The 26211-nt window shown below is 59.9% G+C and overlaps 2 protein-coding genes across 8 annotated transcripts; one reads left to right on the top strand and one right to left on the bottom strand.

The window, feature by feature from the left end:
• The first annotated feature begins 1102 nt into the window (after window positions 1-1102).
• Window positions 1103-16422, top strand: CCDC154 (coiled-coil domain containing 154). Of its 7 annotated transcripts, none has more exons than XM_017858474.1 (18): window positions 1103-1334; window positions 6254-6511; window positions 6842-7058; window positions 7174-7363; window positions 7568-7608; window positions 7895-7990; window positions 8329-8452; window positions 11824-11925; window positions 12007-12135; window positions 12213-12331; window positions 12710-12836; window positions 12933-13070; window positions 14036-14155; window positions 14294-14370; window positions 14714-14831; window positions 15616-15696; window positions 15933-16117; window positions 16260-16422. In XM_017858474.1, exons 2-18 carry the CDS (start codon window positions 6322-6324, stop codon window positions 16384-16386), a joined length of 2181 nt encoding a protein of 726 aa, XP_017713963.1. In that variant the 5' UTR covers window positions 1103-1334; window positions 6254-6321; the 3' UTR covers window positions 16387-16422. The 7 variants fall into 7 exon arrangements, with proteins under 7 accessions (XP_017713963.1, XP_017713960.1, XP_017713965.1 ...); XM_017858471.1 differs by having other exon boundaries at window positions 15610-15696; XM_017858475.1 differs by having other exon boundaries at window positions 1104-1334; window positions 6929-7058; window positions 15610-15696; window positions 16260-16421.
• Window positions 16398-20583, bottom strand: PERCC1 (proline and glutamate rich with coiled coil 1). Its single transcript, XM_017858478.1, has 2 exons — window positions 20337-20583; window positions 16398-18238 (listed from the first exon to the last, which is right to left on the bottom strand). Exon 2 carries the CDS (start codon window positions 18189-18191, stop codon window positions 17382-17384), a length of 810 nt encoding a protein of 269 aa, XP_017713967.1. The 5' UTR covers window positions 18192-18238; window positions 20337-20583; the 3' UTR covers window positions 16398-17381.
• Between the last annotated feature and the right edge of the window lie 5628 nt (window positions 20584-26211).

The raw sequence follows: 26211 nt of genomic DNA, 5'->3' as shown, positions 1-26211 counted from the left end.
TGGGTTCCGTGGCTCTCGCCTGTAATCCCAGCACTTTGGGAGGCCAAAGCTGGCAGATCACGAGGTCGAGAGATTGAGACCATCCTAGCCAACATTGTGAAATCTCGTCTCTCCTAAAAATACAAAAGTCAGCTGAGCGTGGTGTAGTTCGTCTGTAGTCTCAGCTACTCAGGAGGCTGAGGCAGGAGAATCGCTTGAACCCGGGAGGTGGAGGTTGTGGTGAGCCGAGATCCTGCCATTGCACTCCAGCCTGGGCAACAAGAGTGAAACTCCGTCTCAAAAAAAAAAAAAGAAAGAAAGAAAATACAAACAAAAGCTGAGATTTCCTGAGTTCCTGCTATGCGCTAGGCAATGCCAACAGCAAAGTGGCATCAACAAGGTGGCATGGAATCCTCATTTCTGTTAAGTGGGTGAGGGTAGGAGTGGGGAAGTGTCACACATCCGCAAACGGTAACGCTGAACTTCCACAGTAGGTCCATCGGGTCTCAGGACCCGCGGCTGTCCCAGGCCTCAGTTGCCTCAATCTGACGCTAACTTCCTCCTTGCATCGCAGGGTGAGGAATACTCTCCTGTGCGGAGACCTCAGCTCCTCAATGTACAGAGCAGGGCCTTGCAGGGCCTAAGCACTGGAGCTCAGGGACCCTCGATCAAGCTGCCAAACCTTGTCAGGGGCTTGGAAGGTCACCTAAGGGCCCCCCGGGGCAGTGGGAAGGCGGCGGGGCTTCGTGGGCAGAGGCCAGAGCACCGCTGAGGCCAGAGCGGAAGCGGCTGAGTCATGGTGGGTCCAGGAACGCCACTCATTTGGAGAAGTCCAGGGACGCCAGCGGCTCCAGTATTACTGAGCTGTGACTTGGGCGTCCGCACCTTCACTGCAGTCCGGAACCACTGGCAGTGATGGTGGTGAGCGGAAGAGCTGAGTCTGCGCAGGCGACCCCAGGGACGCCGGGGGGAGGGGCTGATGCGCCTGCGGGGAGGGGCTGTCGCGTCCGTAGGGAGGGGCTGCCGTGCCCAGGGGGAGGGGCTGTCGCGTCCGTAGGGAGGGGCTGCCGTGCCCAGGGGGAGGGGCTGACGCGTCCACGGGGAGGGGCTGACGCCCCAGGGCCGCGCGCCTGGACTCCAGGGCTCCGGGAACCGCCACGACCCGGACGTTGCAATCCCCGCCAGCTCCGCGGGGGCCGCATCGGGCTGGGTCTCCTGGATCCCTCCAGGAAATTGGAGTCTTGTAGCAGGACTAGCGGCAGACAAATCTCCTCAGACAGCGAGTTATAGAAGGAAGGGGTTTATTCGGCCGGGGACGTAGGGAAGACTTCAGTCTCAAGAGCCGAGCTCCCCGAGTGAGCTTCCTGTCCCTTTTAAGGGCTCACAACTCTAAGGGGGTGTGTGTGAGAGGGTCGTGACTGATTGAGCAAGCAGGGGGTACGTGACTGGGGGCTGCATGCACTGGTAATTAGATCGGAACAAAACAAGATAGGGATTTTCACAGTGCGTTTCTATGCAATGTAATCTATAGATAACAGAACCGATTAGGTCAGGGGTCAATCTTTAAGTTCCAGGCCCAGGGTGCAGCGCTGGGCTGTCTGCCTATGGATTTCATTTCTGCCTTTTGGTTTTTACTTCTTCTTTCTTAGGAGGCAGAAATTGGGCATAAGACAATATGAGGGGTGGTCTCCTCCCTTATTCCCCCCTTTTGAGACTCTCGCTCATTTTATTAGTGCGAGTTCTCACTTTCATTTTCACTACCCGTGTTTTCTTGCAAGACAGATTGATAGTGATTTCTATAGTCCATTTGTGCTGAGGCATTTTGGTGAACTAAGGTAGCAATGAAGCTTTTTATCATTCGAAGAAGTACAGGTATCAAACAAGGGAGCAGTAGGCAGGTTCCTATTATTATTGTAACTCCTATTGTAAGAGTTTTAAATCCTCCTAGTGCTAGGAACCATTTTCCAAACGTGGCCCCAGGATCAAACCCATGCCACACTTGCACACGCACATGTGCCAGTTTTTTCGTATCTCTCTGTCTTAACTACTTGCCCTTGATTATCTATGTGTAGGCAGCAATTAGTAAGGTTAAATTTCCTGCAGATCTCTCCTTCAGCTGCTAGCAAGTAGTTGAGAGCTAATCTATTTTGATAGATAGCATTTCTCATTAGAGTTTCTTGCTGGGCCAGAATAGTCAAGGCTCTGCCGGTTTTATTAGTGATTATTTCTAAGACAATGTGTAACCGTATGATTCGGTTGACCATGTAAATGGGGGTCTAGTATCCCCATGAGCCGTCTTGTGCCCAAGTAGCAGGCCCATAATATTGTATGATTCTCTCAGGGGGCCATTCATCATCTTTCCAATTTCCTATAGCTATGCTTCTCTTTCCACGGGAATCATAGAGAGGGAAGCCCAGGAGTTCGCCTGTTTTTGTGGGCAGTAGGAAGAAAGATGGTTTAGTAGTGCCGATAACACAACTACGTGCCCACTGGTCAGGTAATTTGGCATAAGCTCTATGCCCACATATCCAATACAATCCAGTGGGGGCTGTCCAGTCCCGGTGGGACTCTGGGTGGGTCCACATGGTTTGCAACTTTGGGAATTTGCTAAATGGATTCCTCTCTGTTTGATCTGAACTCCACCAAGTGACTGTTTTTGTGGTACCATTATACAGTTTCTGTCCCAGACGACTTAAGTCGTCCTACAGGGTGAATGAATTTTTTTCCTTCTCTAGCTATGCAGTATTGTCCAATAATTGAGGCTTTTAGCACCCAGAAATTATCAGGGTCATTCTTTTGAACCTGGAATTCATCGGGAACTGGGTCTGTAGGCACTAATTCTCAGGCTTCCCATGGCCATTGATCTCTTATTACAGTTCCTCCACATACATAACAGGAAGTGACATTGAGAGACTGGGCTACATGTTTGGCTAATTGCAGAAACAAATTTCTTGTTTTTCCTAGAATTTCCAGTACTGGCACATTTAGTTTATCATAGAAGGTTTGAAATACTGGCTCAGGACAGCGTTCATAAACTTTTTTTCAAACCACGATATTTACTTGAAGATCCAGTCTAGCTCCATCAATTTTTAGGGTTACATGTTCCCCTTTTGTTTCCAGCGAGGATCAAGGGGATTGGTTATTACTAGCTCTAAGGGGTTACATTGTCCCTTAGTACAGGAGGAGCCATTTTTTCCTTTCTGAAGGTGGACTGGATCCTTTTCGTCATTTTTTAAATTTTATCCAAGGAGCCTAAATGACACAAGACCAGTATTTACATTTATTTTCACACAGTCCTAATTTATGACAGATGTACTTATTTTCTGCCATATAGCCTCTTTCCTAATTAAGAGAACCACACCTTATCCTAAGTTATTACTGTTAATGACAGCACAGGCATCAAATTTTAAGGTGACTTGTTTGGGCACCCTTTTTTTGTTTTGTTTTTTGTTTGTTTTGGCTAACACTTTACTCATATCATGTATGAGCTCCCACCAGTCCTTAGTCCTTAATCTTATTTTAAGAACTGTGGTCATGGGAGGCTCAGATGGGTCATAACACACATCAGGTTGGTCCTTTCCTGGGCTATATACCTTGTATAGAATAATATTATCCAAACAAGTTCTTTTTAGAGTTCCAGTACACTTATAATAAGCGTAAAATAATAGGACCGTAGCAACCTTTGGTCCTACCTCAGTGACTGGATGTATACACTGGGAACAGCCCTCAGTCTGAGGAAGGTCAGTTGAAGTCCTTACTGTACAAGTCCAAATTTTAAGGAAAATGAGTCCCGCGATGAGTTTCCTCATGCTTCAGCCGTACGTGGACCAGTCAGCTTCAGGGTGTGACTGCAGCAGGGCTTGTCAAGCAGGGCTTATCGTCGTCTTCAGAGTCACTTTGTAGGGGTTGGCAAAGCGCTCCCATCCATGTACCGCTTACAGTCTCCTGATGTTTAAGGATGGTCTCGGAGGTTGGGCCTGCTAGAATAAACTGAGTCCAACACCGCTACACAGTTACGTTCAACTGGGCTCTGATACTGGGAACAAGGTGGTGGGGTTTAGGGTTTTGCAAGCTTCAATGGTTATGTGGGGATTTTCACATAGCAAGCTTTGGTACTTGGTTAATCTAGCATGTGTTAACCAATGATGTCCTTTGGTGTTTATTAAAGTTACCACAGCATGGGGAGCCTTTATATTCAGGTTTTGTCTAAGGGTTAGTCTATCTGCTTCTTGTGCTAACAGGGCCTTTTCTGCTAGGGCCCTTAGACCTGGGGGCCGGCCTTTGGAAACTCTGCCTAGTTGTTTCAAGAGATAGGCCACTGGCATTGGCCAGGCCCCACAGTCTGGAGTATAGTGGCGCGATCTCGGCTCACTGCAAGCTCCGCCTCCCGGGTTGCCGCCATTCTCCTGCCTCAGCCTCCCAAGTAGCTGGGGCTACAGGCGCCCGCCACCACGCCTGGCTAGTTTTTTGGTATTTTTTTAGTAGAGACGGGGTTTCACTGTGTTAGCCAGGATGGTCTCGATCTCCTGACCTCGTGATCCACCCGTCTTGGCCTCCCAAAGTGCTGTGATTACAGGCTTGAGCCACCGCGCCCGGCCGGATCTCATTTAATAACAGTACAGAGGAGATTACAAAAAGAACGACTAGCCTGAATGACTGATCCTGGCAATTATTGCCATCAGTGTCAAACCCCAGGCTTATTCTTACTGGGTACACCTCAGATCAGACCAAGCTGCTTTACTTCGTATTCCCAGTATTGGAGCAAGCATCTTCCACTCCCACGGCCCCATCTCAGGTCATCTTGTTCTATAACTATAGGACTCTGTCACCTTTGACACATCTAATTGACCTAAGGGAGTCTATTCATTTTCTGTCCAATTGCCCAAGAGAGTTGTTGCGGACAGGCCCGGTGGGTCACACTTGTAATCCCAGCACTTTGGGACGCCGAGGCAGGTGGATCAACTGACATCAGAAGTTCAAGACCAGCCTGGCCAACCTGATGAAACCCTGTCTCTACTAAAACTACAAAAAATTTAGCCGGGCGTGGTGGCGGGTGCCTGTAATCCCAGCCACTCTGGAGGCTAAAGTAGGCAGAAGAATCACTTGAACCCGGGAAGCGGAGGCTGCAGTGAGCCAAGATAGTGCCATTGCACTCTAGCCTGGGCAACAGAGCGAGACTCCATCTCTAAATAAATAAATAAATAAATGGGGGGGGGAAAAAAAAAAAAAAGAAGTCCAAAGAGACCAAGATGGAAGTTATAGCTTTAAATTCAAGCTTTCTGTTTCCCAAGGGAGTATAGCAAATCCTACCTTTACCATTTGTTCCCAGACTCGTGTATTCTAACCATTTTGAATACATATCAGCATGAGTTCAGCACATAANCTAAAAAAAATCCTTTTTTTTTTTTTTTTGAGATGGAGTCTCACTCTGTCACCTAGGCTAGAGTGCAGTGGTAAAAACAGGGCTCACTGCAGCCTCAACCTCCTGGGCTCAAGCAATCCTCCTGAGTAGCTAGGACCACATGCTCAGGCCACCACACGCAGCTAACTTTATTTTATTTATTTATTTATTTATTTTGAAATGAAGTTTCACACTTGTTGCCCAGGCTGTAGAGCAGTGGTACGATCTCAGCTCACTGCAGTCTCTGCCTCCTGGGCTCAAGAGATTCTCCAGCCTCAGCCTCCGGAGTAGCTGGGATTACAGGCACTCGCCACCATGCCCAGGTAATTTTTATATTTTTAGTAGAGGCGGAGTTTTGCCACGTTGGCCAGGCTACTCTCAAACTTCTCACCTCAGGTGATCCGCCCACCTTGGCCTCCCAAAGTCCTGGGATTACAGGCATGAGCCACCATGCCCGGCCAACTCAGCTAATTTTTTGTTTGTTTGTTTTGAGACAGAGTCTCACTCTGTCACCGAGGCTGGAGTGCAGTGGGGTGATCTGGGCTCACTGCAACCTCTGCCTCCTGGGTTCAAGCGATTCTACTGCCTCAGGCCTCCTGAGTAGCTGGGACTACAGGCGTGAGCCACCACGCCCGGCTAGTTTTGTATTTTTTTAGTAGAGATGGATTTCACCAAGTTGGCCAGGCTGGTTCCACCCTCCTGACCTGAAGTGATCCCCCGCACCCGGCCCCAGGGCCCTGATTAACCAAAGCCCTCAACACGGGAAGTGAAGTCTCAGCCCATTTATCCCTCCATCCAGAGTGAATGAACAAATAAATACACTATTCTCAACTCTACTCACTGGGAGAATTTCTCTTTATTGCTGTCTTTTAGGGGCTCCCCTGAGTAGAGCTGTGGTGCAGCACCGTCCTTTTTAGTGCCAATGTATTATCTGTCCCTCTATGGACCATGGTCCCTGGGAAGGCAGCCAGACGACAGCAGTAGCTCGTCCCTCAAGGCCCAGAGCTTTCACGGGACTTCCTCCGGCCCCTGACCCCCCAGCCTGTGCCCAGCTCTGGGCAACCTCAGAGGCCCCAGGCCCAGGCGACAGCCACGGGCAGAGTGGCCGGTGCAGCCCAGCAGCCATGTCAGGTGAGCCAGAGCTGAGGGCGGAGTGGAGGAGCGGGCCCGGGGAGGGGCCTGCCACAGGTGTGAGGGTGGGGACTGCTCTGCTTCTGACCCCGGGCTCCCACAAGCTGGCCAGGTGAGGTGCTGCGTGTTTCTGCCGCCCAGTGCTGTGTGTCTTCAGGCAGGGCCCTGGACTTCTCTGAGCCAAGCCCCTCTGGATCCTGTGTGACCCAGGGAGACGCGTTGAGCTCTGGGTGGTGGGCAAGGGTCCTGCAGGGGTTTGGGGCCCCGTTCCCGTAAGCTCCAGTGGGAGCCGGACCCCAAGGGGCGAACTCCCAAGACGCCTCCTTGTAGAGCCGGCCAACAGTGGCCCCTCAGGGGCATCGGCCCCTTCCCAGCTGGGTGCCCTCACCCTGGAAGACCTGGGGCTCCTCCTGGCAGGAGACCTGGCCGGCCCCGAGACCTTGAGCCTGGAGGAGCTCTCGGAGAGGTATGAGTCCAGCCACCCGCCATCCACGGCCTCTGTCCCTGAGCAGGACACCGCCAAACGCTGGAACCAGCTGGAGCAGTGGTGAGCCCTGCGGGGGTCGCTGGGGCGGGAGGACCACACCACCGCCGCCACCGCCGCCTCTGCCTCTGTCTCCACGGCAGTCATCGTCAGACTCGCCCTCTCTCACCCTGGCCAGGGTGGTGGAGCTGCAGGCCAAGGTGGCGTGCCTGCGGGAGCACAAGCAGCGCTGTGAGCGCACCACACGGAGCCTGCTGCGGGAGCTGCTCCAGGTGCGGGCTCGCGTGCAGCTACAGGGCTCAGAGCTGAGGCAGCTGCAGCAGGAGGTGCGGCCGGCAGCCCAGGCCCCTGAGAAGGAGGCACACGAGGTGAGCGGCTCCCCCACCCGCAGGTCGAGCTGCCCCTTTCCTGGGTGTTGGGGGCAGCTGCGTCTGGGCCTGGAGCCCAGCTCACCCCTGCTGTCCAGGCCCAGAGCTCCCAGGGGCCAGTGGTGCCAGAGCTGGGTGGACTCCAGGGGCAGGTGCCAGACCCGGGCCTAGGTCCAGCCCACAGCCTCCTCTTCCTCCTCGCAGTTCTCTGGTCTCCAGAACCAGATGCAAGCCCTGGACAAAAGGTACCTCCCACACACCCAGGGGCACAGCCCTGGGGCGGGGGGGACGGTGGGGGGAGAAAGCAGTGGCAGGTGCGTTTGGGGGATCCGCATCTCCCGCGCGTCACTGGCGTAAGGGATACACATCCAGGTCCAGCTAGAAAGGGCCGGGTTTGTATGTGCCTGGGCGGCCCTCAGAGGCCCAGGAAAGCCGTGGGAGGTGGCCGCAGGGGCCTCTTGGCCAGACCCATAGCCCCCAGAGGCTGCTCAGCCCCCTTGGGCTTCTCGGGAGTGGCTTGTTGTGTCCCAGGCTGGTGGAGGTCCGGGAAGCCTTGACTCAGCTCAGGAGGAGGCAGGCGCAGCAGGAGGCAGAGAGAAGGGGCGCCGAGCAGGAGGCCGGCCTCAGGTGGGCGCCCACCACCCGCGGCTGGCTCTGGAGCTTGCGTGGGGTCGTTTGAGAGTCCCTGGCCGAGCCAAGACACGGGTACCCCTGCCGTGTGTCCCCAGTGACCCAGCGGGGCCCCCGCCCTCAGTGTCTGGGAGCCTGGGCCCGCTGCGGACCCTCCGTGGGGAAGAGACTCGCAGCAGCCCTTCCCCGCCACCAGTGCTGTGTTTCTCCTTCCTCTGTTTTCCTGGGGCAGGGGTGGGGTTGTACCCCTCCTGCCTGGCCAGCCTGTGGGTCAGCCTCACCCTGCTGGGTTCTCCGGCCAGCTGGGCTGGTGTGACTGCAGCCGGTTTCTCTAGGCTGGCCAAGCTTACCGACTTGCTGCAGCAGGAGGAGCAGGGCCGGGAGGTGGCCTGCGGCGCCCTGCAGAAGAACCAGGAGGACAGCAGCCGGAGGGTGGACCTGGAGGTGGCCAGGATGCAGGTACCACCAGGCCCAGCCTTCGGAGGCGGCCGCCCAGAGGACCGAGGAGGACACGTAGCCATGGCCATTGAAATCAGCTACAGCTGTAGACGATTTAAAACTCGGTTCCGGCCGGGCGCGGTGGCTCAAGCCTGTAATCCCAGCACTTTGGGAGGCCGAGACGGGCGGATCACGAGGTCAGGAGATCGAGACCATCCTGGCTAACATGGTGAAACCCCGTCTCTACTAAAAAATACAAAAAAACTAGCCGGGCGAGGTGGCGGGCGACAGAGCGAGACTCCGTCTCAAAAAAAAAAAAAAAAAAAAAAAAAAAAAAAAAACAACTCAGTTCCTCAGCCATACATGCCCGATTTCAAAAGCTTAGGCCAGTCGGGCGCAGTGGCTCACGCCTGTAATCCCAGCACTTTGGGAGGCTGATACAGGCAGATCACAAGGTCAAGAGTTCAAGACCAGCCTGGTCAACATGGCAAAACTCCATCTCTACTAAAAATCCAAAAAATTAGCCGGGCGTGCTGGCAGGCGCCTGTAGTCCCAGCTACTCGGGAGGCTGAGGCAGGAGGATCGCTTGAACCCAGGAGGAGGAGGTTGCAGTGAGCCGAGATCACGCCACTGCACTCCAGCCTGGTGACAGAGTGAGACTCCGTTTCAAAAAACAAAACAAAACAAAAAAACAAAAGCTCAGGCCATGTGGAGTGGCACACGCCTGTAATCCCAGCAGTTTGGCAGGCCGAGGCAGGAGGATCACTTGTGCCTGGGAAGTCAAGACCTGCCTGGGCAACACAGCAAGACCCCATCTCAAAAAATAGAAAGCTGAGTCGCCACGTGGGGCCGGCAGCTGCGCATCTGGGTGTCCTTCGTCCCAGGAAGCTGTCTGTGTCCTGCCGCCTCCACCCCTCCGCACACAGCCAGCACCTGCCTGGATCAACAGATCACACCTAGCCCTGAGGCCCCTTCCATGGCCACTTTCAGGATCCACCTTTCCCTACACGCAAAGCGGAGTTCACCTTCCTTGACATGAGTTCCTAGAACCCGGGGTCCCACCCATAGGGCCAGAGCGGCTCCCCCTCCCGCTGTGGCCTCAGCAGGGGCCTCCGCTATGGGTTGGGAGGGGACCGGGCAGCCGCACATTTCAGCAACTCAGGTCTGAGCTCCACAAATAGAGACCCGGGGACTGCAGCCAGCTCCCGTGCGCATCAGGCAGTACGCTGGGTGCGGGGCCAGGATTGCTGGGGCGCCCCAGCTGTCACCCACATAGCTCTGCTACCTGGAGCCGGCAGCCTCCCTCTCACTGCCCTTTGGGAAGTTATTGAGCGGCTGTGTGGAGCAGGCAGAGGTGCTGGGCTGAGGATTCCTGAGGTGCCAGGTGTGGGGGCGCTGCCGCTCACGAGGGCGTCTGCCTTTCCCTGAGCCTGGGTGTCTGAGTGCTCTCTAGGGCCAGAGCCAGGCCGACCTTCATCTCTGGTTTTGAGACGGGGTATTGCCTGGTTGCTCAGGCTGGAGTGCAGTGCTATGATCACAGCTCACTGCAGCCTCAACCCCCCAGGCTCAAGTGATCCTCCTGCCTCAGCCTTCCAAGTTGTTAGGACTGCAGGTGCATGCCATCATACCTGGCTATTTTTTTTTTTCTTTTGAGATGGAGTCTTGCTCTGTCGCCCAGGCTGGAGTACAGTGGTGCGATCGCGGCTCACTGCAAGCTCCGCCTCCCAGGTTCACGCCATTGTCCTGCCTCAGCCTCCCAAGTAGCTGGGACTACAGGCACCTGACACCACACCTGGTTAATTTTTTTGTATTTTTAGTAGAGAGGGGTTTTCACCGTGTTAGCCAGGATGGTCTCGATCTCCTGACCTCGTGATCCGCCTGCCTTGGCCTCCCAAAGTGCTGGGATTACAGGCGTGAACCACGGCGCCCAGCCCGCCTGGCTAATTTTTTGATGTTTTGTAGAGACGAGGTCTCACTGTGTTGCCCAGGATGGTCTGAAACTCCTGGGCTCAAATGATCCTCCTGCCTCAGCCTCCTAAAAAGTTTTCTTTTCTTTTTCTTTTTTGAGATGGAGTCTCGCTCTGTCACCCAGGCTGGAGTGCAGTGGCGCGATCTTGGCTCACTGTAAGCTCCGCCTCCTGGGTTCATGCCATTCTCCTGCCTCAGCCTCCCGAGTAGCTGGGACTACAGGTGCCCACCACCATGCCCGGCTAATTTTTTTATATTTTTAGTAGAGACAGGGTTTCACCATGTTAGCCAGGATGGTCTCGATCTCCTGAGCTCGTGATCCACTTGCCTTGGCCTCCCAAAGTGTTGGGATTTCAGACGTGAGCCACCATGCCTGGCCTTTATTTTAATTTATTTTTTTCCCAGACAGTCTTGCTCTGTCGCCCAGGCTGGAGTACAGTGGCCTGATCTCGGCTCACTGCAACCTCCATCTCCTGGGTTCAAGTGATTCTCCTGCCTCAGCCTCCAGAGTAGCTGGGATTACAGACAGCTATCCATGTCTGGCTAATTTTTGTAGTTTTAGTAGATACAGGGTTTCACCATGTTGGCCAGGGTGGTCTTGAACTCCTGACCTCAGGTGATCCACCCGCCTTGGCCTCCCAAAGTGCTGGGATTACAGGTGTGAATCATTGTGCCAGCCACTGCTTGTTTTTGTAAATAAAGTTTTATTGGCACACAGGAACATTTTTTACATGTTGTCAATGTCTCCTGAGGGGGCTGTAACCGCCATGCTGAGAGGGTTACAACAGAGATCCCACGAGGGTGGACCTTGTACCATCTGGCTTTTACAGAAAATATCTACTCTAAGGCGGCTTCCTGGGGGGCAGGAGACCAGCAGGGGCTTGACCAGAGAGGAAGCTTCCCAGGTGGCGCCTCTCTGTGGCTGACGAAGGGCCTGTGCTGCCTGCCTGCCCTTTGGGTGTATGAGACGCAGGGACTGGGTCAGCTGCACCTCCCCTCTCCCCTCACCTTCAGACCCTTTGCAGCAGAAAAGCAGCTGTTGGGGTGGAGACAAGGCCCCGAGGCTCTGCCCAGCTTGCCTGGCTCCCTGTGCATGGGAACACCCGTGTGACATCCCTGCTTCCCTGTTGGGGCCTGGTGGTGGCTGGGGAGCCTTCCCTGGGTGGCATCGGTGGTGGGTGCCAAGTGTGTCTGGTCCCCACGTGAGCATGACCTTCCAGTGCTTCACGAACCCATGCCTGGTTGGTCACTGGGTATAGAGTGGTCCTGCCCGCCCTTTCTTCCGGCTGAGGGTGTGGTGGGCCTGGCTCTGCTGGGCTCGGGGACAGCAGGGGACCCCAACTCTGATGGAGACCACGGGCAGGAGGGGGACGGGCTGCGTGTCCAGCAGAGGCTGCACACGGGACAATGTGCCTCCGCCCCAGGCCCAGGTGACCAAGCTCGGTGAAGAGGTGAGCCTGCGCTTCCTGAAGAGGGAGGCCAAGCTGTGCGGCTTCCTGCAGAAGAGCTTCCTGGCCCTGGAGAAGGTGGGAGCCTGCCCGCGCCCGGCCTGCCCCGCCCCACTTTCCAGACGCAGACCTGCAGCTGACAGTGGGGTCTTGCCACAGAGAATGAAGGCCTCGGAGAGCTCGCGGCTGAGGCTGGAGGGCAGCCTTCGGGGCGAGCTGGAGAGCCGGTGGGAGAAGCTTCGGGGGCTGATGGAGGAGCGCCTGCGGGCCCTACAGGGGCAGCATGAGGTGGGGCCGGGCGGGCGGTGGACAGGTGGGGCCGGGGCTGGGGTGTGGGTCTCAGGGCGGTCTCCACCCCTTGGCAGGAGAGCTACCTCCTGGAGCAGTGCCAGGGCCTGGATGCCGCCGTGGCCCAGCTGACCAAGTTCGTGCAGCAGAACCAGGCATCGCTGAACCGCGTCCTGCTGGCCGAGGCGAAGGCCTGGTGGGTGTCCTGGGGCCTCAGGTGCTGTCAGGTGGGGAGACCCCCATGTCCCACTCAGGAGGGGGCCGCGGTGGCCGACTCAGCAGGGAATGACCTTGCCTCCCCTGAGCAGAGTGCTTGACCCCGAGGGCCGCGGCCCCTCCTCCCTCCCGTGCTTCCGTGGGGCCTCCCGTCCCTCACCTAGCCGGCTCTCCCGGGGCACTCAGCTGTGGCCGTGGGGAGTGAACCCGTGGTGGTGGCACTGTGACCGCACCCCATCTTCCGATCCCAGGGTCTCCTGGGAGGTTCTGGAGCCAGCAGCCAAGCTTCCCTCCCTAGCCCAGGGCTGAGGGGTGGGCAGGCTCTGCTGAGGGCATCTGTGTGTCCCCCAACCCCTAGGGATGCCAAGGGGCGCTTGGAGGAGAGCCGGGCCGGGGAGCTGGCTGCCTATGTGCAGGAGAACCTGGAGGCCGCACAGCTGGCCCGCGAGCTGGCCCGGCAGGAAATGCATGGCGAGCTGGTGCTGGTGAGGGGGTAGCACAACACGTCCCCAACGGGGTCCCCCATGCACACAGGATGGACGCTCAGCCAGGCCTCCCCACACCCACCTGTCCCCCTTCAGCTCCGAGAGAAACACCGGGCTCTGGAGGCATCGGTGGCGCAGCTGGCCGGGCAGTTAAAGGAGCTGAGTGGCCGCCTCCCGGCTCTGAGCAGCCGGCTGGATCTGCAGGAGCAGATGCTGGGCCTCAGGCTGTCGGAGGTGCGCCAGGCAGCGGAGGGCAGGCAGGGCTATGGAGGGTCCCCACCGCGCCAGCTCTAAGCCCACCACTGCCCCCAGGGGAGAGGCCGGACAGGCCGGTCCCAAGCCTCCCATCCCACCCAGCGACTGTCCCCAGGGCCCGGGAGACCCCAAGCCCCAGAGGCTCCTGTGTGGGGCAGGGCGGCCACTGAGCAGCCTCGGCCCACGGCCCAGCCATGCGGGCAGTCACAGAGGGGCAGACAAGCGGCCTCCACTCCTCCTGTTCTTGTTCACTTTGTAACAGCTCTATTGAAACGGACTCACTCCCCACACGGTTCACCCGTGAGCGCATACAGTTCCGTGAGTTCCGTGTGTCTGTTCACAGTTTCAGAGCATTCATCTGCCAGAAAGAACCCCAGACCCGTCCGTGGTCATTCCCATCCCCACTGCCCCTGGCGACCGCCGGGTCCCTGCGTGTCTCGGTGGCTGCCTGTTCTGGCCGTTTCCAGGAAACGGCGCCACGCACCGTGCGGCCGCTGCGGCGGTAACCCCCGCGGGCATCCCGTTTCCCGCTCCTCGGGGCCTCGTGCACAGAGCTTCGTCCCGTCCACCGCGGTGTAATGTGCGTCGCGTGGGCGCCGCCCCCCAGTTCCCGCTCATCCCCTGATGCATGCGTGCTACTGCGAGTGGGCGCCACCCTACGTTTCCGGGCTGGATCCCACTGGGGCCTGCCCTGCCTCCCTTGGGCACCTGTGTGGTCCGAACAGCCCCCACGGGCCCTCGGCTGCCCAGGCCCTGCCTGGCATGTGTGTCTCCAGAGCGTGCTTGGCCAGGCTACCCTGGCTGCCTGCAGGCCTGTGCACAAATGTCTCAGAGTCGGAAGTGGGGGTGAGGGCTGCCTGCCCCCAGAGCTCCCCATGTCTGTCCATCCATCCGTCGGTGCTGCCTCTATGGGCTCTGTCCCTCACTGGGCATCTGTATCCCAGGCAAAGACCGAATGGGAAGGTGCAGAGAGGAAGTCTCTGGAGGACCTGGCCAGGTGGCAGAAGGAGGTCGCCGCGCACCTGCGGGGGGTGCGGGAGAAGGTGGATGGCCTCCCCCAGCAGGTGGGTGAAGGCACAGCCAGACTTAGTGTACTTTGGCGCGGGACCCTCCCTCACCGCGCCCGTCCTCTCCCTCTCGCTGTGTGGGCGCCGAGGCCAAGGCTGGTCCCAGACTGTGCCCTCTCCCTGCTCTGTGTTCAGATAGAGGGCGTCTCGGACAAGTGCCTGCTCCACAAGAGTGATTCGGACCTCAGGATTTCCGCCGAAGGCAAGGCCAGGTACAGCCTCCGGGGCCCTGGGAGACGGGCAGGGGCTCTGCTGACCGCCACTGGGCGGGGCCAGTCCCCACGCTGCTCTCCACAAGCCCCCTGGTGTCATGACAGAGCCGTTCCCCCTGAGCCTGCACCCAGCCCAGCACTGAGCTCACCCTGCCACCCTGGGGCAGCCTCTGAGAAGCCTCTGAGAACTCTCCCTCTACCACCTTCCCTCTTGGAGGGGTGAGAGCTGAGCCCCCTCAAGCCCCCTTAACCCTGTGGTGGCTGTGGGAGTAGCCTGTGTCCCCGGTTCTGGCCCTACCCCCAAACACACCCCACAGCCAGCCCCAGCCTCTGGTGCCCACAGGGAGTTCGAGGTTGGGGCCCTGCGGCAGGAGCTGGCCACGCTGCTGTTGTCCGTGCAGCTGCTGAAGGAAGACAGCCCTGGGCGGAAGATCGCGGAGATGCAGGGCAAGCTGGCCACGGTAGTCCCGGGTCTGCCTGCACCCAGCTGGGAGAGAGGGAGAGCCGTTGGGTTCAGACGGGGCAGCCGCACAGAGAGGCAGGACCCCCGGCCTAGGGGGCATTTTCCAGCCGGCAGGAGATGCTCAGAAAACCACCTGTCAGAGGCTGGGGGCGGTGGCTTATATCCATAACCCCAGCGCTTCGGGAGGCCGAGGCGGGCGGGTCACCTGAGGTCGGGAGTTTGAGACCAGCCTGACCAACATGGAGAAACCCCATCTCTACTAAAAATACAAAAATTAGCCAGGCGTGGTGGCGCATGCCTGTAGTCCTAGCTACTTGGGAGACTGAGGCAGGAGAATCGCTCAAACCCAGAAGGTGGAGGTTGCGGTGAGCTGAGATTGCACCGTTGCTCTCCAGCCTGGGTGACAAGAGGGAAAGTCTGTCTCAAAAACAAAAAACAAACCCAGCTGCCCTGGGCCACCCCAGCTTGTCTCAGCCTCTGAAAGTTCTAAGTGGAGGCACTTTGCCTGGAGCCCCCACACTGGGGTGTCCGTGTGCAGCCACGAGGGCTGAAACAGCCCTGAGGCCTGGCCAGGCCCCTGCAGGGCCACTCTCAGGCTGCCCCTTCCTCAGCGGAGCTTGTCCCAGGCCCTGCGGGGGGGGGGGGGGGGGGGGGAGGACCAGCGTCTCAGCGGGTGGCCCCTGCCCAAGCTGTAAGCAAATATGGGGGGCGCCCGTGGGGACAGCAGGACGTCAGCAGACTGGCCCTGTCTGTGCCTTCATTGGGACCGTGTTTAGTTTCAGAACCAAATAATGAAGCTGGAAAACTGTGTCCAGGCCAGCAAGACTATCCAGAACCTCAGGTTCAACACTGAGGCCCGGCTGGTGAGGAGGCCCTGCCCGGCCGGCACCGCCCAGCTCCTACCCACTCCCTTGGCCCTGCCACCTCCCGCCTGCCCTGCTGCAGGCACCAGTGTCCGTCTGTCCAAGTGTCTGGCAATGGGCATGGTTTCCCTGAAGATAAATGGCTTCCAGGCTCCCGGTGGGAGATAAACCCCCTGTTTGCAGTCCCCTGCCCGGAGGTCTGGCTCCTGGGTGACACGGGCATCCCCGTCCCACAGCGCACGCAGGAGATGGCCGCCCTGCGGGAGAGCGTGCTGCGGCTGCGCAGTGAGGAGGGCCCGCAGACGCTGCTGGGCAGCTGGAAGGTGCTGCCATCCCTGGCGAGGCTGCGCGTCTTCATCAAGGACACGGTGCCAAGCGAGGTGGTGCCCGTGAACTGCTGGGGCGTGTACCAGGCGGTGAGGTGGGCAGCAGGGATCCTGGCGCGGCCTCCTGGGCCTTTGGATCCAAAGGGTCGGGGTTTGGGGCTGGGGGCCCGCGGGCAGCAGGTGGGCTGCGGGGGGTGGGGCAGGGGTGCAGGGGCCACGTGCCGCATCTCCGGACAGGTGGCTGCGGTGGAAGGCATCCCTCATAAAGCTCAGGGCCCCGCGGAGGCCAGGAGGGGTCCCAGAGAAGCCCCACAGCCAGGAGCAGGTGCAACAGCTCACACCCTCGCTCTTTATCCAGAAATAAACGAACCAGCCTTGTACTCATTAGAGCTGAGGTTCCCCGATGCGTGCCAGCGAACAGCCTGCCCAGGGCCTGTGGGGTGAGAGGGGTGGTGAGGCCCCGGGCAGCGGGGGTGCCCAAGGCTGGAGGAGCCAGTCTCTTGAGCCCCACAACTCTTCCTGTCCTGCCCAAGCCCAGCCTGGCTTCAGGCTGTTGCTTTTCCTAGCACTTCAGCAGCCCCTCTCCTTCCCTGCCAGGCCCCCTAGGGCTGCCAGAGCCCCCCGGGGTGGAAGGGGCTGGGCTGGGGCCTGTCCAGAAGCACCTAGGCCTGCCCCCGCCAGGACCCCCATTGAGCCACCCTGCCCGGGTTGTGAGAAGGACCCGAGGAAGCTCCCTGGCCTGGGGCTCTCTGGCTCTGCCTCAGAGCCACTCCAGCCCAGCACCCTGCAGTGGAAGAACCTTCCAGCATCTGTGGAGGAGACAGCCCTTGTTTGCTCTTTTGGTTGGGCAGTGGGCCCCTCTTCCTGCCTCTCCAAGGAGGCCGTCGCTCATCTTGCGGTCGCCAGCCCTGCCACCTGCTGTCGGGGGGCTCAGGGGAGGGGCTGCAGGTTCTGGGCCGCTCAGCCCTAGGGCTCTGTGGGGTGGGCAGGCAGTGGGAAGGCTGGTTCGGAGGGCTCTGTCCTCCATTGCCCTTTGCTGCTGACCTGGAATCTCTGGGACTGGCCCCTCAGCCTCCCCTGGGGGTCCTGGTGGGTGGATCCCCCTGAGCTCTTCTGTGGGCTGGGCTCTGGGGATCCCTGTGCCCCTCCAGGGGCTCTGCTGGGGCTGAAGGCCAGGGCGTGTCCAGGTCTGGGCACCACCCTTGCTGCTCCCACTGCAGCCCGGCCCTGGTGCCCTCTGGGTTTGCCCTGTGGCAGCTGTGAGGGATGGAGGAGGCTCTTCCCAGGAGGACGGGAGGAGAGTCCAGTGCCTCAGGGGCGGCCCCGCTACCACCAGCTGACTCCGACCCCAGTGCCTCGCTAGGCCTCGGCTGGCTGTGCCCCTTCCAGGGCTGGGGTTCCCCTGCCGGGCAGCTCAGGACAGGCCTCGGCGGACCAGCTGGCCAGCAGGTCACTGAAGTCAGGCGTGCCCGGGTGCAGCAGGCCCAGGGGGCTGGGAGCCGGCTCCTTCCAGAAGGACGGGGGCAGCTTCCTCTGGGCCATGGGGGTGATGTGGCCGTACTTCCGCTCCAGCCTCAGGCTCCAGCCGGCCGCCGCCCTGGACCCCCAGTACTGCTGCAGCCCGTAGTCGAAGAGCTCGGCCAGGGGTCCCAGGGGCTGTGCCCTGTCCCCGGGGAGGCCCAGCCTGCACACCTGCCCTTGGGAGACCCCAGGCTCCGGGGTGCGCTCATCCTCCAGGGACCCGCCGCGGGCCAGGCGCACCAGGTCCGCGTAGTAGAGCTCCCGGGCAGTGCTGCCGGCTGGACGGCTGTCAGCGTAGATGTCGCAGGCATCTGGGTCCTGCGCCTTGTCCTTGCGGCCAAAGTACCGCTGGATGTCGTCGCTGATGAGCTCTGAGAAGCGTAGCAGCTGCAGCGGCATCTCGGGGCTGCTGGGACCCTGAGGGGCTGCCTCCTCTGCGGCCTCTGCCCGGCTTGAGCTCAGGAGGATCTGGCTGCAGCCCTCCAGCCCCTCGCCCTCCTCCTCCCCCTCGTCCTCCTCTTCCTCCTCCTCCTCCTCCTCCTCCTCCTCCGAAGTCTCCAGGGGCTCTGGATCTGAGGGCAGGAAGGGGTGGTGGCGCAGCAGGGGCAGCTGGAAGTCGCACAGGGTCCGGATCACACCGGCGGCCATCTCCGCATGTCCCACGCTTCTGGGGCCTCCGGGGCAGCAGGCGCTGGCTAGGGAGGGAGGCAGAGGGGCAGGTTCCCTGTCAGGCCTGGCCATGCCCCCACCACCCTCGATTGCTGCACTCGGATCCCATACATCTATGGCCTCCCCCAGAGACCTTCCTCAGCTCCTGGGCTCCCAGCTGTGCTTGCTGAGGGCATGGATTGCCACCGGAGTGAGGCGTGGAGAGAGATGGGGTGGGCACTGTGGCCGCATGGCCGTGGCATGAGGGGGATGGCCAGCCAGGGGCTGAGACCTGCTGGACGGCTGGCCCAGGATGGTCACTGGATGGGAGCAGTGGGGTCCTGTCGTGGGGGGCATTTGGGGACACAGGGACATTGTGGGGACACTAGAATTGTGGTCACTTGGGAGGGGAGGATGCTGGGCGGGAGAGGGCAGTCCCTGGGGACGGGGCCTAGAGAAGCCAGGCAGGTGGGCAGGGACCCCCGCAGGCCAGGGCAGGGGGCTGGGGCTGCTGAGCCGGAGCTGGGCCCCAGGTTGGGCTGCTGTGGATCAGAACCATGGCTCTTGATCAAAGTGGAGGCGTCAGCCGTGACTGAGGCCAGAGCTGTGCAGCCCCTCTGGGGTTCTTCCGGGCCGTCACAGTCCCAAGGGAGCGGGAGGCAGCACCCCAGTGGCCCTAACTGGGGTGTCTCTGCGATGGTGAAGGTGGCTGGGGTGGGAAGTCCCTGGAGGGGTGGGCTCCAGGGGCCACTGCACTTGGCCAGGACGACTCAAGGGAGGCACCTGGATCAGGGGCCTGGCAGGAGGGTGTCTGGGCGGGGACTGTGGGGTGGGTGCAGCTCTCTTCTGGGCTAGCTGCCAGGTACAGCCCACCACACAGACAAGGGCTACCCAACCCCTCCTCGTGGGTGTCCCTGGGGCCAGGTAGCCTGAACCCATCTTGTCCGGAGCCTGTGGCAGGAGGGCAGAGGGAGGGAGATGGCTGCAGGGAGGGGGAGGGCTGCGGGGAGCGGGAAGGGCTGTGGGGAGCATCCACAGCACTGAGACCGGTGTTCCTCGGGGTCAGGATGTCTCCCCGCTGGCTGTCCAGAAGGTGAGCTATGAGGCCTCCTGACCTGGCCGGCCCAGCTGTGGTCCTGATCTCACTCAAGTGCGGGGGTCCCCATCGCAGGAGACGTCCAGTATCCTGAGTGCGGGACTTTGGGGCTGACTCCTCACGGATAGCCCAGACACAAGCGCCCTCCCATGGCCGTCTGCCCGGATGCCGGCCCAGCCCTGGGCCAGCCCAGCGCTCTGGGGGACTCTCCCAGGGGTGGGTGGTCCCCGCAGAGCCCTGGGCAGAAGGACTCACAGACTCCAAGTCCCCAGTGCTGTGGTGGTCCCAAGCAGCGCCCGCCTCCCCCAGGCCCTGGCTCCTACCTGGCCGGGGCCACAGCTCTCGATCCACAGGCACACCCTCCACCTGGACACGAGCATTTATAGCTGCGCTCTGCAGCCGCCAGGGGCTGGCAAATATTTGGCAACAGCATTGTCATCGCAGACTGGGCAAATAGAGCCCGTTTGCTTTAGCGCCCGGCAACCAGGGCCCCGAGGAGGGGAGCACACCCCCGGCCTCACCTGCACACAGCCTGCCCGGGGACCGTGGAGTGTTTGTGCGGGCGCAGCTGGCTCACCCCTGGGCCCCGGGACCCTTATCTCTGCTGCTGACTGGGGCCCAGACCCAGCCTTGTCAAATAGGCGGAAAATTAAATTTCATGCTATTTTGAGTTCTGGAGTAGGCCTCTCTAGAGGGCATCCGGCCTTTGCAGCCAGCGGAGTGAACAGTGCTCCCGGCCACAGGAGGACCCTGGGGAAGGGGGAGGGGAAGGGAGCGAGGTCCCAGGGACCCCCAGCCAGGGCCCGGCACCTGCCCAGCTCCCCTGGCCATCGGGACCTCCTGGACAGCCGTGACCATCTCCACTGGCCCAGTGGTTACTGGGACGCCTCTGGGCTGCCGCCGTCCACCTGCCCAGAGCTCAGAGATGTTTGCAATTGATCATTAATGGAGGAACCCCCTGCTTCCCCAGGCTTCTTCCCAGGGGCCTTCCTTCCTCAGTCGCAGCCACCCCTGGGGTGGGAATGGGGGGCTGGGAACCCTCCCCTCACCTATTGCTCCCAGGAAAGCCTCCCCGAGAAGTGTCCCCAAGGGCTTCTGCCGCTCCCACTGACTCCCTGGCTCCTCCTGGGCGCCCCCAGCTGGTCTACTGTGGGGCCATGTTAGCTTCCTGTGACTGCCGTGGCCATCGCCACAACCCCAGCGGCCTGGAGCGCAGGGCGGGAGGCCAGAGGTCCGGGCCCAGGCTCCCCAGGAGTGGCTCCTTGCCTCGTGGTTGTGTCTCCCCAGTCTCTGCCTCTGTCCTCACAGGGTCTTCCCTGGGAGTGTCCTCTGCCCTCCTATGGGGACCCCGTTCCTGGACTTAGGGCCCACGCCCACCCATTGTGCCCTCAGCTTCACCAGTTACACCTGCACGGCCCCCATTTCCAAATGAGGTCCCATTGGGAGACTCAAGGTGGACATGCATTGTGGGGACATGGCTCAGGCTGCACAGGCACCGCCCACATGTGACTGTCCCTGACCTTGGCGTTCACCAGATGTGCCCCTGCTTGGCACTGTGCTCCCCGGAGCAGCCCCCAGTGGCTCAGGTTGGGAGGACTCCACAGTGTCCTTCCCGGGGACTCCGGCTCTGAAGACGGGACAGCAGCCCCCAGCCTGGCCTTGGCCCCAACACTCCCTGTCCTGAGCCCCCAGCTCCTGGGCCTTCACCTTCCAGGGGCCGGGAGGGTTCTGTATGCCACTCCCCACCCCAGTCCTCACCCCTACGCTCCAGGCATCCCCCAGTCAGGTGGTAGACCCGCCCCTCTCACCTAGTGGCATCCAATACACAGGGATTTGGACATGGCCCAGCCCTTTTCTGTACCTGGGGACCCCTGGCTGACCTGCCCCGATTTCTCAGGCACCTAGAAGGCAGGAGATCCCAGAGGGCCTCAGGCAGCCAGTGCAACCAGTGTCCGGGGGCTGCAGTCAGGACCCCTGGCTTCGAGGGAAGGGACAGGAAATGAAAAGTTCAAGCTTAAGAGTGAGATCCTGCAGAGGGCAGGCCGGCGGCCTCCACATGGGTCTCATGGTGAGAGGTGGGGTCACCTGCAGGTCCCAGGAGAGGCTGCTGGGAGTGGGGACAGGGACGGCATCGGCATAGCTGCCAGTTATGGCTTCTCTTTACTGCTCCTTCACAGGCAGAAACCGAGCCCATGCCCTAGTGAGCTCACAGCCCAGGTGACCCCACAGCCCAGTAAGCCCACAGCCCAGTGAGCCCGTGCCCCAGGTGAGGTGCATCTGGCCATACTCAGCCCTGAGTGTCCAAACCATGTAGAGGCCTCTGTCCCTGGCTTCATGGGGGCCGCCCTGAGACTCCAAGGTCTGAAGATGCTTGGTCAGGCCCTGGCTGTGGGGGGCTTTGCCAGCCTCACCAGCTCCCCTCTGATCCAGCCGTCATTGAGGACCCGCGGCTGCCCAGGGTTCAGGGTCCTAGACTCCCATCTCTGACCAGATAGCGCCCCTGCCCCTACCGATCTGGGGCGCTTCCAGCCTGGCGCCCTGGGTGCGTCCGCCCTGGTGTGCTCAGAACCTCAGGGCCAGATCTGCAGAGGATGGGGGTTCTGCCGCTCCTGGCAGTGACTGCGGTGCCCTCGGCCGCATGCCGTGCAATGGCCGGGGTCTGCGGAGGGAAGGGTGGGAGCCAATCCAGCCTGGGGTCTGGCACTGCAGCCTCCACCTTGCTGGTCTTAGCAGGGATGGCGTCAGCAGGAACCCCGAGGGAACTTCAGTGGAGGACCCAGAAGGGCCCCTGGGCCCCTGTGTTCTGCCCTGAAGGGCGCGGGCGGCGGGAAATGGCGAGCTCAGGCTTCGGGCGCAGGTGGTCCCCAGCTTGCTCGGTTACCAGCCTTGCTGTCCTGTACACTGAGGGTGAAGAAATGAGACCCAGCCCTTCATGAAGGAGGTGGGTGCGGGGGCTCGACGGGCAAGCCTCGGGAAGCAGAAGGGGTTCCCACAGAGCGGACAGCCTGGAAACACTGGCCCTGTGATGGCCCCAAGATGTCTGTGCCCGAACCCCCAGCACCCACACAGCTGAGGGACCGCGAGTGTGGCTAAGCGAACGACCTTGAGACGGGAGATCACCTGGCGGATCCTTGTCGGAGGGAGGCAGGAGGCTGAGAGGATGGAAGAGGCCACGCTGCTGGCTTTGGAGCTGGAGGCAGCGGCCAGGAGCCGGGACGCGGGAGCCTCTGGATGCTGGCGGGGCGGGGGCTGTGGCTGCCTGAACCTTGGTCCTTCCCCCGCTCCTGCGGAGAAAGCCTCAGCGGGGTGACCTGCTTCCCCAGAAGCACGCTGCTGCTGCCCCAAGGCCCTGGGTTTTCCCGCCATCCTGTGACTCGGGCGCTGGGGGCCTGCCTGTGACCATGCCCAGAGCCGTCTGGATGCTCGTCTCTGCCTGACAAGAAACCACAGAGAAAACCCCAGTCTGGGATGGAAAATGCTAGAGTGGGCACAAACCGGAGGAGACAGGCATTTGGGAGGAAGCACTGGGGCAGAGCAGTGTGGGGCTGGCACGGACACCCCGGGAGCTGGCCGGAGGCTCAGGGGTGACAGTGCCACTGCACTGGTCCAAGCGGGCAGCGAAGGGGAATGCAGGGGTGGCCGGAAGGGCGAAGGTGGGATATGGGGAGTCCCTGGGGGAAGGGTGGATGAATTCACCCCTAGCTAATTAGTCCCCTACCCCTGAGTGCTGAGACTCAGGAGGCCTGCAGGTGCAGGTGACTACGGTTTCTGGTGAGGCTGGATGGGGCGGCAGCCTCTGGGGCATGTGTGACAGTGGAGAAATACACATCCCACACCACCGCCTGCCCGTTTCCGGCCTGGGGTAGGGCGGGCAGCCAGGGCCAGGCTGAGGAGCACAGGAGGCCTGGCAGTGGGGCTGGGCCCAAGCGACTTACAGCATCTGCGGCCAGTGTACCTCTCGTGGGGGGCAGCATCGGGCCCGACGGAGCTCCCCGCCCACAGCTCCCTCCCCTTGCTGTGGGGCCTCAGGCCCAGGAGGAAGGCGCTGCCCTTCTGAGTGCAGCGTGCCTGCTGTGCCCACGCACCCCATCTTGATCTTCCTGGAGAAAATCAATAGCTCCAATATGCCAGCTCTCAAGAGGCTCTCACCCGCCATTAGGCACACGAGGGCGGCAGCCTCCGTCGCCCACTAGCGGGACATTAGGCCTCCTGTGAAATGTCTCTGTGTGCTTTGAGATAAACGAAGGCTGAGGTGTTGGTTTACCTCCCTGGGGGAGGGGGAGGATGAGAGCCGCTTCCCGGGCAGGGCCAGCGCCAGCTCCACGTGGACGCGCCAAGGAGAGCAGGGCCCCAGGGACACAGGCGCCCGAGCACATCCGGCTGTGGCTTTTCCCACCTGGGGCCAAGCAAACACACAGCGTTTGGGGGGTGTCACTGTCCACCAGCCAAAGGCCACTGGGGGCAGATGGGCAGCATGGGAGCCGGTGGTGCGCTCACGCCTGGAGTCCCAGCTCCTCCAAAGTGGGAGGATGAGCCCAGGAGTTTGAGACCAGTCTAAGCAACATAGTAAGACTCTGTCTATACAAAAAAATATAAAAATCTGGCTGCGCGCAGTGGCTCACGCCTGTAATCCCAGCACTTTGGGAGGCCGAGGAGGGTGGATCATCTGAGGTCAGGAGATCGAGACCAGCCTGCTCAACATGATGAAACCCCGTCTCTACTAAAAACACAAAAATCAGCCGGGCATGGTGGCGGGCGCCTGTAGTCCCAGCTACTCGGGAGGCTGAGGCAGAGAATCGCTTGAACATGGGTGGCATAGGTTGCAGTGAGCTGAGATAGTGCCACTGCACTCCAGCCTGGGTGGCAGAGCGAGACTCCATTTCAGAAAAAAAAAAAAAAAAAAGATGCAGGAGTGCTCTGGAGTGGCTGCTGTCAGGAGTGGGGCCCCTCTGGCTGGGCATCTGTGTTTGTGTCTACAAGCCCACAACCAACCGCCACACACTGGGTTTCCTCAGGGTTCCGGAGGACGCAGGTCCAAAGCCAAGATGTCAGCATTGCCTCGCTCCCGCCGAGGGCTCTGGGGAGAATCCATTCCGTGCCTGTCTCCCCTCCCCTGTGGTGGCCAACGCTCCTGAGCATGCCTGGGCTGTTGGCGCGTCACTCCAACTGCCACCGCTGTCATCGCCTTGGCCTCCCCGCGGGCGTCTCTGTCCTCTCCCCTCCTCAATTTGTGTCCTGTATTTCTTGTAAAGATGGGGTCTGTGTTGCCCAGGTTGGTCTCAAACTCCTGGGCTCAAGCAATCCTCCTGCCTCTTCCTCCCAAAGTACAAGGATTAAAAGTGTGAGCCTCCACGCCCGGCCTCTTCTCACCTTCTTTTAAGCGCTCTGGTCATTGGATTTAGGGCCCACCCTGGTCCAGAAGTGCCTCGTCTTAACTAATGACGTCGGCAAAGACCCTGTTTCCAGACAAGGTCAAGTTCTTGCGTTCTGAGGGGATGTGAATTTGGGGCACTGTTGAACCCAGGGTGGCGTCTTCCTGTCCTCACAGTGGGCTGAGGTTTCACACTCTTCCCAGGTGTCTCATTTCTGTTTGAGACTGAGATTAACGTGGTAGCTTGGCCCCTCAGAGGCTGGCCCGCCCCCGAGTGAAGCCTTAGCCCCCGCCTGTACCTCCCAGCCCTGCCCCCGACTCCGCTGTCCTGGGGCAGCTCGTGCTCAACCGCCCAAAACCACGCCAACCAGGCAGCTGCACCAGCCTAACCCAAAGGCTCCATGCCTAACCGCAGGGCCCTTCGATTTCCACCTCCTCCAGGAAGCCCCCGGGCTGCACACCACGATGAGGCTGATCAGTCCTCCCCAGCCACACCTTGAGCCCCCTCCTCCCACAAGAGTGGGTACTCCCAGGTCCCTACAAGGGGACTGGTTTGGCAGTGATTCCAGGTGGGGTTCTAGGGTAGAACAGGTGGGGCAGGGCCCGGGGAGGAGGACCTGGGCAAACAGGTGCCTCTGTTGACACAGCAGCCCCAAACATGGACTGGGGCCGGGACGCCCAGGTGTTGCTGAGCTCAGGACACCTCCAGCCCCCCTTCCTGGCCTTGATGCCAAGAGCTCCTGGGGGAACAGAACTGGTCCCAGATCTGGTGCTTTTTCTGCCGGGAAGCAGGCGCAGAAGTCGGTGCTCCAGAGGTGCGCAGATTCTGGCTCAGGGGAAAGGGCTTGTCCAGGACCACCCGGCCACACACGGTGCAGCAGATGGGCCGAGGTCCCCACCGCCACCCAGGTGATAGGAGGGGTGACCTGCACAGGCAGTCAGGAGCAGGCCTTCTAGCTCTAGCGCCTTCCTGAGAGGAAAGAAGCACCCCACCTCCTTCCCGTTCGTTGAAGGTACATCCAGGCTTCCAACTAATCTCGCAATCAGAATGGGTGTGAATTCCTCTCTGAAACTCTGGGCATAAGAAATGACACGTTTCTGTTACACAGACATATTGCAAAAAAAAAAAAAAAAAAAGATGGACTGGGTGTGGTGGCTCACGCCTGTCATCCCAGCACTTTGGGAGGCTGAGGCAGGCAGATCACGTGAGGTCAGGAGTTCGAGACCAGCCTGGCCAACATGGCGAAACCCCATCTCTACTAAAAACACAAAAATCAGCTGGGTGTGATGGCACCAGTAATCCCAGCTACTCGGGAGGCTGAGGCGGGAGAATCACTTGAGCCCAGGGGGCAGAGGTTGCAGTGAGCGGAGATCACACCATTGCACTCCAGCCTGGGTGACAACAGCAAGACTGCATCTCAAAAAAAATAAATAAATAAAATAAATTTTAAAAAGATGAAAACACACACACACACACACACACACACACAAAGAAATGACATCTTTTCTTTTCTTTTTCCTGAGACAGTGTCTTGCTCTGTTGCCCAGGCTGG

The sequence above is a fragment of the Rhinopithecus bieti genome, unplaced genomic scaffold (assembly GCF_001698545.2).
Source record: "Rhinopithecus bieti isolate Rb0 unplaced genomic scaffold, ASM169854v2 scaffold_47707, whole genome shotgun sequence".
NCBI classification, from domain to species: domain Eukaryota; kingdom Metazoa; phylum Chordata; class Mammalia; order Primates; family Cercopithecidae; genus Rhinopithecus; species Rhinopithecus bieti.
This window is presented reverse-complemented; position numbering and strand designations above follow the sequence as displayed.

What these genes read in the sequence shown, in the direction of transcription:
- CCDC154 (XM_017858471.1), top strand. Translation starts at nt 6,322, where the DNA reads ATGGACCATGGTCCCTGGGAAGGCAGCCAGACGACAGCAGTAGCTCGT. An exon ending in ATGCAAGCCCTGGACAAAAG is followed by an intron (nt 7,609 to 7,894) that starts GTACCTCCCACA and finishes GTTGTGTCCCAG; the next exon opens with GCTGGTGGAGGTCCGGGAAG. An exon ending in TGGATGGCCTCCCCCAGCAG is followed by an intron (nt 14,156 to 14,293) that starts GTGGGTGAAGGC and finishes CTCTGTGTTCAG; the next exon opens with ATAGAGGGCGTCTCGGACAA.
- PERCC1 (XM_017858478.1), bottom strand. Translation starts at nt 18,191, where the DNA reads ATGGCCGCCGGTGTGATCCGGACCCTGTGCGACTTCCAGCTGCCCCTG.